We start from the raw sequence: 9,846 nt of genomic DNA on the forward strand, positions 1-9,846 counted from the left end.
TTTACGTACCAAAGCCGCGTGACTTATTTATATAATTTATTATTTATATGACTTATTTATATTATTTTTCACTGGTGGTAGGACCTCTTGTGAGTCCGCACGGGTAGGTACCACCACCCCGCCTATTTCTACCGTGAAGCAGTAATGCGTTTCGGTTTGAAGGGTGGGGCAGCCGTTGTAACTATACTGAGACCTTAAAACTTATATCTCAATGTGGGTGGCGCATTTACATTATAGATGTCTATGGGCTCCAGTAACCACTTAACACCAGGTGGGCCATGAGCTCATCCATCCATCTAAGCAATAATAAAAAATAAAAAATCGCATTAAGGAGAGTTATATAAAGAAAACTTACACAAAAATTTGCAACGGCCGATACCATTTTCAATATCGACGAAGTAACTTCAATTAAGTAACTTAGAAACCTCTATTGTTAGTTTTTCGCATCCATTTATATGCTATGTATGTATATTAACAATTTCTGTGAGAAAGGCTATAAATTATTTACTAATATTTCTCACTTTTAATTAAAAGGGTAAGGGAATTTTACAATGCGGCCAAACGCGGTCGTCACATTCATTTGTACATTTGTAGATTTCCGTGTCGTAAGAAATGTTTTACTACTGTTTGTCTGACAAACATATAAAGGTTAATTAATTAATATTTTGTATAGCTTGCTGAAATTATCATAATATTAGTTTTCAATATATGTTTTATAATAACGGATACTTTCTTAAAAAGAAAGCAATCAATAATTTATTTTGAATCAATTCCCGTACAAGAAAACCGTTCTTGTAAAGTTTTGGTCGTGAACCAATAAAAACTGTAAAATTCCACAAATTACTTCATTTTGGGGTAATTTTAAAATTGTTAAGAATATCATGCTCTCGATGAGTAGACGACTTGTCAGCCTATCTGGTTCCGGAACTTATGGATATGATCGAGTAGCGTCCTCCAACTTGAAAGATAAAGTCGAAGTCTCAATTACATATATATTATATTACAGCTGTTCTTCCACTCTGGAAACCAGAACAAATTACTGCTACGCGGTAAAAATAGGTAAGATGTAGTAGCGTGCGGATCTGTGGTGCGGACTCACAATGCTCAGTTTGTCTTTGACATGTGAGAACACCAGGCGAGCTGTGAGCACGTATTCGTCTAAAAGGAATAAATAAAAAATACCTTTACATTTTCCCCGCAGCTATTCACTTCGGAACGATAAGGACACAGTCCCTTGAAAAATATAATCTGATAAAATGCTAAAGAAAAATTAAAAAAGACATATACATCAACTCTATGACTAATTCAACATAAAACTTAGTCTATTAAAATTTGAATAAAACAGAATCACTGTCTGTTGCCGATGTTATTTTTTAATGTCCTTCTAAAAGTTGTTCGTAAAGTAATAAAGCGATTAAATTTTTGTAACCAAATTATAAAAACCATACGTCAATAATCCTACAATATTATGAATATATTAAACCAATGTTAATGTGTGTTCATAGACTAAGAATGTACCCGTAAAGGAAACTATTTGTAAGTCAAATACTTTAAATTTATCAAGGATAAAACTTTAGACTTTTAACAATCGTTTCACGTTATTTTACAATTTGTCAACTACTTCGACAGGAATGGTGATGACTCGTATATACTTTAATAGGAAACCCTAGTATTTTTCGTCGCATTCAAAAAGGAAAAACCAGATTTAAAACTGTGCAAAGCCTGGGTCGATCTTATATTTATAGGCTATATATTCCTTGGACATCACGCTCGTAGTCTAGGACTTTGCGCTTCTATTCAACCGTAACTAGACTAAAAAGGTTTCACATGTCTATACTTTGGCAATCATGTATGTATGTATAAAAGAGTATACCGTAATTAGTAAATCCCCTTAAGATAAACCAGTAAGGGACTTGTTCTTAAAAACAAAGAAAGGTGTAATATCCAAATATTATTATATATAAGGTAATAAAAAGCTAATTACAATTGAAAAATTCATTATTGTAATATGTTTGCATAGCCCGCAATGTAATACATACATCAAACGGCTCGTCAGAAAGCGCGAAACGTCCGTAACACGCCTTTGCTTTAGATTTCGTTTCACGAGATAGTAACTTATTATAACATATATTTGTACTTTAGCTAAGTAACACTGATTTTTATTTAGAGTGGTGATTTACTACAGTTTCAACATCAGAGACGCTACCTCAACCATGTTTTATTAATAAACTCTGACAATTTTTCAATAAGTTTTCCTAACAGCCAAGTAATGACCATACCTATTATTTTATACCTAATCAAATTCTCGAATTATTTAAAAGGTTTAAATAGTGTCAACCAATATCTTGTTTACGCTACTAATAATCATGGCGTTTGAAAGGAAATAACAGCCATGATTCCACATTGTCATCAAGGCGTTATCATGGTGCCACTCGTCAACACAATTTATAAAAATCACCATGCAATAACCATGTTTGACTCAGATATCCGTGTCTAGTCAAGAACTAGCGACTCTTTATTGATGATTACCCTAAAACCGACTGAGCTACTCTTGCATTTCTAAAAGAAAAATAAAGATGAATTGAATGATATAGAGGTTTCCGATACACATTTACGCATATCAAAGCTTAAAAATAACTTTAAATATTTTGTTATCGACCCAAAAATTATAGTACCACTAACAAAAGCCCCTGTTTTGTTTATAGCTTAATAAGACCGGAATTAATGGTTCTTAGCACAATAGAAACTGCAAATGCCACTGATTTCATAACCTCCCAAGGGATTCATCGCCTTTTCGCCCCAAAAATTTTCTGCTAATGTCGGTGCTCCAACATAAATTCAAAGGCGAGAAAATAAGGTTCAAATTCAAAAATAATCAGTTAGCAGCTTGTAGCGTTTACATAGTAAACAAAGGCAAGGTGTATACATAGAATTCAATTTTCTGGGCGTGGCAAATCAAGCACCGTGACACAATGTATTCAAAACGCCAATATTAGGTCCGCGGAACTGCTGTATAAATACGACACATTTCTTTTTCGGCACACTGTGCTTTCATAAAGGGATTAGCGATCACAACTCTACAATAAACTGCTTCGATATCGATTAGTAAATTACAAGTGCTTGTGTGAAGGAAGAATCAAAGTATGTTCGCCGAGGGTAAATATAAATAATTCACGGCCCGAATGGCGTGATAGTTCAAAGGATTGTAGTGCGATACGTCGATTACGGATTTCCTGGCGCATTCATAGCCTCACTTTCTTAACGTTTAGAAGTGCAGTAAAAACAAAATATTTTATTCTTCTTATTTGCTTCTATTTCCTGTTTACTAATAAAAATGTTTTTTTGTTATAGGGCCGAGCGCCATAGAGTCGCGCTCGCCAAGCGCCTTCACTCCTAACTCCTCCAGCATGCTACTGCTGCAAACACACGTAAGTATCTTTATTTTCTTGTTATTTATTTATTTTTATAAAATATTACTTAAATACATAAATACAAGAGTCTAATAAACAATAAGTAACGTGTAATGTTAAAGACCATTATTAAGTATGGTACTGGTTAAAGTACAGTGAAATTTATTTTCTAAATTATGCATGATATCATTAGACCACCTGCACTTGTCACTAAGTCGAACCATACAATGATATTCCGTAAATTAGTCATGTATCAACTGCTATTGGTCGTTTAGCGACCGCCCCCGTCTTCGGACAACCTACGCTTGCAAACGCCTCCATTATCGATTTTTATTCATTTTTCATTGCAGAGCAACTACGGTTCGTCCTTCTCTGATCTGCTGTCACCACAATATCAAGAAGATTCCACGGAAATCTTAGAAGAAAACCTAGATCCATTCCCGGACGTAGAGTTTCACGCACCAATCGTTCCGGAATTTAAATCGCAACGGGACACCTCGTTCAGTGAAACATCATCACCGATACCTGGTCCTGCGTTGCCCAGTTTCGAGGAGACATATTCAGTTCGGTATCCGAAACACGAAATGGCAGAATTCGGTATCAAAATGGATGAAGATTGCTACAATGTGAGTGCATATTCCCATCAGGGACATACGTCTACTCAACTTCTTTACCAATATCATCAACCACCGATTCCTTATGTTCCGTCGACGTACTACGCGCCACCTCAGCCTTGTAGTCCTACGTTTGACACCGTAACTCCAAACCAAGATTCTTATTCTTTGCCACCTTTTCCAAGCACTGTTGATTTACATATATCAGCTGAGCAGGCTGCTAGACAACGGCGTTCGTCATTACCTGTGCAAAGATCTGAATCCAACAGCTCCAATGACAGTCCAAAATTGCACGGTACCAGAGTTCACTGTATGCAGCCTTCCACTCCGAATTCAGCATCAAGTTCTCCTGGAGTAGCACCTGCTGATAACACTGGACCACGTGCAGCACCATCTTCGCCCAGCCAGCTCTGTGCTGTTTGCGGAGATACAGCCGCTTGCCAACATTATGGTGTCAGAACTTGTGAAGGATGTAAAGGGTTCTTCAAGAGAACCGTTCAAAAAGGATCCAAGTATGTTTGCTTGGCTGAAAAATCTTGCCCTGTTGACAAAAGAAGACGGAATCGATGCCAATTTTGTCGGTTTCAAAAATGCCTCGCCGTGGGTATGGTGAAAGAAGTGGTTAGAACTGATTCTCTAAAAGGCAGGCGCGGTAGGCTGCCCTCAAAGCCTAAATGTCCACAAGAATCTCCACCAAGCCCACCCATCTCTCTGATAACAGCCCTTGTTCGAGCTCACGTTGATACTTCGCCGGACTTTGCTAATCTAGACTATTCTCAATATCGTGAGCCGAGTCCTCTTGAGCCACCGATGTCTGATCTTGAAGTTATTCATCAGTTTTACTCTCTTCTAACAACATCGATTGATATGATCAAACTTTTCGCTGAAAAAGTACCTGGATATGGTGATCTATGCCCCGAGGACCGAGAGCAACTATTTGCTTCTGCTCGTTTGGAACTGTTCGTTCTACGGTTGGCATATCGTACTCGACTTGAGGATACTAAGCTCACATTCTGCAATGGGCTAGTTCTCGATAAGCGACAGTGTCAGCGATCGTTCGGAGACTGGCTTCACGCAGTTCTGGATTTCAGTAATACGCTTCACTCTATGGATATCGACATTTCTACATTTGCCTGTCTTTGCGCACTGACTTTGATTACAGGTTAGTAACTTCTACTACCTACGTAATAAACAAGAATTTTAGTAAAAATTTTCAGGTAAATTTAATATTACACTGAGAAAAAAATAGCATTAAATTATTAATAGCCAAAATAAACTTGCTATACTTTCGTTCTCGAGAAAGCGCCCGCTCTTTAACTAGACTCATAACTTATTTTGTGAAATACAACTAATAATTTTAATCCTCTCGTTTCGTGTCAAGCTCACGGTAAATCTTCACGTGAACGACTACCATAGCTCGCTAATAGTGAAGTGTGAATGCTGACACTAACCTTGAGACATGAGCCGATGTTTCAATTGTGCTTGGAATAGCAACTACTCTATCCTTCAAACCGGAACCTTTACAAAAATTAGAGAGGATAGAGATATAAATAAAGGGTGATATACAAACATACAAGAACACATTTTAATTCATATCTAATGTTTCAATATCATCATTAACAATATGATGATTAAAATTCTATCTAAAACAAGTTTAAAACAAGTTATTAATTTTTGGACATTATCGTGACAATTTGAAAGACAATAGACCAAAACCAACTACTTTTTATTAACAGATAGACACGGCTTAAAAGAGCCGCATCGTGTGGAGCAGCTTCAAATGAAAATTATCGGATGCTTGCGAGCGCACATGCCGGGCGGAGGTGGATCGAGCAGCGGCGCGCCCCACTTTAGCCGCGTGCTGGGTGCTCTGCCCGAATTGCGCTCTTTGTCCGTGCAAGGCCTCCAACGCATATTCTACTTGAAGCTAGAAGACTTGGTCCCGGCACCACCTCTTATCGAAAACATGTTTCGTGCCAGCCTTCCCTTTTAGGCGTCCCGTAGTCCGCACCGAATTTCCGAGGACCACTCCCGCCTTGAATCCACTTCTCCTTTAGCTGTTAGAGCCGACTCCGTTATTTTTGTAAGGATTTAGTATAAAAATATTTTTCTAGACTCTAAATGAACGTTTATAGTACGCGATCTCCACGGAATCGGTTCGTGCTAATTTTACGAGATTATTAATAAAATTAAAAGTACTCACATACGATGACAGTTTATGATATGAATAAGATCTATGCTAAGATTAATTTATTGAAAAAAGTAGGTAAAGGAATTGGTATTTTGGGTGTGATTTAGTTTGAACGTATAATGTTGTGTATTTAGTAGTCTGCATTTGAGTTACCGCTCGTGATCAATGGCATCTTGTCGTACAAATATTCCTATGTTATTTACTTATGTATTATTTAGTTAAGGAAAATCTAGTCACAAGACTTAGAAATGTTAAATTTAAATAGTTCAGTCGATCTGAACTTTTAGAATAAATTGTAAGAAGTGTTATTTGATAAAACTTAGGCATTTAATGTCCTTTTTGTACGGATGTGAGCGAACGGCAACCGGACTTATATTCACAAAATCAACATATTAATATGAATAGAATTGAGTTTGGTTGCGCGTTAATGTGTGATCTGTGACGTCATTATCACGTGATCGTCAAGAGTGTTGGAAGTTACCTTTTAGTTTTTTAAATTATTTAATAATTCTAGACGCTAGAATCACTTATAATTTGTTATGTAAATTAATTAAGGCATGAGCAAAAGTTCAGCATTTTCTATATCACAATTTAAGGTTCATAAATCTGACAAAGTGTCTTAGAGAGTACCTTTAAAGATAGAAATAAAATAGATAATGAAACATTGACGTGGTTCGCATTAACTTATTCAGAGCTTTTTTAGTGAATTTTAAATCTACAATATGTAAGTAGGTAGATACAAATAAGCAGCATTCATTGTGTCTGCGTTTAAATGAAACATATCACTTGACAATGTATTGACAATGGATTATATAAGTATAAAAAAATATAAAACGCTAATAATACATCCATGCAAGTTTTTTTCTTCTAAACTTTATAATTTGTGGCGGCTCGGAAAAGCTTAATCAATACCGTGGTCTACACCGCGATCTACCCAGTGCATATTGTGGGAACGCATAGCCCACTAAAATAAGTTTATGTACCTAATGATAATCTTGTATCTGGACCAATTTAAAAAAAATTCATGAAGCAGAATAGCAGTCTGTGTAATGTATATTAAACATATTTCTAAAAAGTTTGAATGAGAAAAGGACTGTTAGATTTAACAATGACAATTTAAAATTACCAACTACAATAATTCGAAATATTTCTGGAATACCTACTTAAATCGAGTCATCTTTATGAAAAAAATAATTGCACTTATGCTACAGTTCTATAAATATTACTAAGTACATTATTTACATGAAACGAGACGAATTTGTATGCGTGTGTGAATGGGACTCTACGTTTCTATATTTATTAGATTTAAACATAATAACTATCGTTTGTACTTGAAATATTTATATTTACTATTTACATGCATTTTTCACGTAGATAGATAAAATAAATTTTCATTAGTAACGTCTGCAATGCACAGCGTGTGCATAAAGTTAAGACAAGTTTAAAACATAGTTAGCAATTGACCTGTACATCTGTGATCCTTTCCTGCTAGTAAGTTTAAGCATAAACATTAAACATAGTTCAAAAATTTGCTGTAATTAATAGATACAAATCGATATCAAAAATTTGATACCATCTTGACTTGGCTAGCTGCCGGTTGACGTCCAATTTATTCTATGAGACTGTTCTTCGTATTGATTATTGATATTGTTGTTATGATGCATTGATGTTAAAATTAACGAAGTGATAGAAAATAATACAAATTTATTAGGTGTAAAACACGAGTGAATATTGATAATTTTGTACGATTCATACGTAACGTATTAAGATAGGTACAGTAACAGAATGCTGAACTTTTACTCATAAGCCATTTACTACTTAAATAATAATTAATTTTTAGACTATTATGTGTAACATCATACGTTATTTCTACAAAGTTTGTTAAACTTTACAGTGCCCTATTGTAATAATAATTCTTGTACACCATTTAACAGGGCTAAGTGCCTACTTCAGTTATTGGTTGTGCTATTTCTAATGCCTCGTACACTTACTATATGTATATTTATATTTTTAATGTACCTACTTGTTAGAAAATATGATGGTCTTAAATCGTAAAAATTCTACTACGATCATTGTCGTTGAACTATTTCATATTTATACTTTTTTACAAATTTGAAATTTAATTATAGTGTACTTTAATTAAACCTCTCCTCTTTACTCTTCTTCGATCCTTTCATAATGTAAATACAAATACAGTAAGGACATGGATATAGTAGCGACGTCGTTTCTTTTATTCCTATTTTTCCCCGGGTTTATATCTGTCAACTACTATGTCTATGCATGCAATACGTTTGAGTAACTGCGGCCTATCTAAGGTCAACCTACTTTAAGAATGGTAAACCTTGAACATCAGTTAGACAGTTAGGAAAATAAACTGCTACTAACTGAAACTACTACTACTAGAAATGTCAAATTAGGAAGTACGTCACGGTATTTTTTACTTGATGCCGAGATCCTGTCCGTTTGATAGTCGTAAATTGCAGTTAAACTTTCTTAAATATTAATATAAAACATAATTTATCAGTTAAATAGATCAACGAGAATATGTACTAAATATGTTCATATGTATGTGTACATAGGCATTCATTTATTCTATCTACAAGTCCTTTAATACAATTACAATATGCATAATTAATACAATGGCATTTCTTGACATTTCAATATAATTTTACTCTATTCTTAGTTGTGCTTTTGTTAAAGTTATACATTTTCTTTGTAAATATTTCTTGAGAATAATATCATTGATGCTTATGCATCCATTAAATTTGTGTGTTTATTTTTCATCCCTTGAATTTAATAAAAAACGTACTTTTCTAGAATATTTGAAGTCATCGTAGCTTAAAGGATAAGACTTCCGGTGCATTCGTGTTGAGCGATGCACCGATGGTCGAATCCCGCAGGCGGGTACCAATTTTTCTAATAAAATACGTACTTAACAAATGTTCACGATTGATTTCCATGGTGAAGGAAAAACATCGTGTAATAAAAATCAAACCCGCAAAATTATAATTTGCATAGTTATTGGTGGTAGGACCCCTTGTGAGTCCGCAATAGTAGGTTAGTACCACCACCCTGCCTATTTCTGCCGTGAAGCAGTAATGCGTTTCGAATTGATGGGTGGGACAGCCGTTGTAATTTTACTGAAACCTTAGAACTCATATCTCAAGGTGGATGGTGTCATTTACGGTGTAGATGTCTATGGGCTCCGGTAACCATTTATCACCAGGTGGGCTGTGAGCTTGTCCACCCATATAAATAATAAAAAAAAATCGAGTGTTTGTAGGTTTTGACAGTAAGGCCACAATCCTCACCCACACTTACTTAATTACTTTTTAAATTGACACATACCAAAACCATGTAACAAACTTTTAAAACTTAATTTCCCCACGCTACATAGAAAACCCACTACTGCCTTCAACACCCACAACCCACAACTCCAGGAGCCAACCAGTACTTGGAAGACTTCATACAGTTTCTTAGGGAAATAAAATCATATATTTTCTTGTGGGACGCCTATACATATTTTATATACATAATGAAGCAAAATGAGATGAAGTTAATTAATTTGAGACTGTAATCAATTCGGATGAAATTAAATGAGATGAGATGAGATAGAATAAAGTCTCAATAA

The 9,846-nt window shown here is 35.2% G+C and overlaps 1 protein-coding gene and 1 long non-coding RNA gene across 4 annotated transcripts in view; one reads left to right on the forward strand and one right to left on the reverse strand.

The window, feature by feature from the left end:
• The window catches only part of LOC693064 (nuclear hormone receptor HR38), a 31,324-nt gene extending 22,345 nt beyond the window's left edge, over positions 1 to 8,979 (forward strand). For all 3 annotated transcript variants that reach the window (XM_004931032.5, XM_062668256.1, XM_062668257.1), the window contains 3 exons: positions 3,352 to 3,428; positions 3,761 to 5,186; positions 5,761 to 8,979. In XM_004931032.5, the coding sequence (XP_004931089.3) occupies positions 3,352 to 3,428; positions 3,761 to 5,186; positions 5,761 to 6,017 (1,760 nt within the window). In that variant the 3' untranslated portion in view covers positions 6,018 to 8,979. The remainder of the gene's footprint in view (positions 1 to 3,351; positions 3,429 to 3,760; positions 5,187 to 5,760) is intronic.
• Positions 3,291 to 5,775, reverse strand: LOC134198787 (uncharacterized). The gene is made up of 2 exons (XR_009972981.1): positions 5,476 to 5,775; positions 3,291 to 3,416 (listed from the first exon to the last, which is right to left on the reverse strand). It is a non-coding gene; the product is annotated as an uncharacterized LOC134198787 (long non-coding RNA).
• Positions 8,980 to 9,846: the final 867 nt, after the last annotated feature.

Source organism: Bombyx mori, chromosome 4 (genome assembly GCF_030269925.1).
Source record: "Bombyx mori chromosome 4, ASM3026992v2".
Classification (NCBI taxonomy): Eukaryota; Metazoa; Arthropoda; class Insecta; order Lepidoptera; family Bombycidae; genus Bombyx; species Bombyx mori.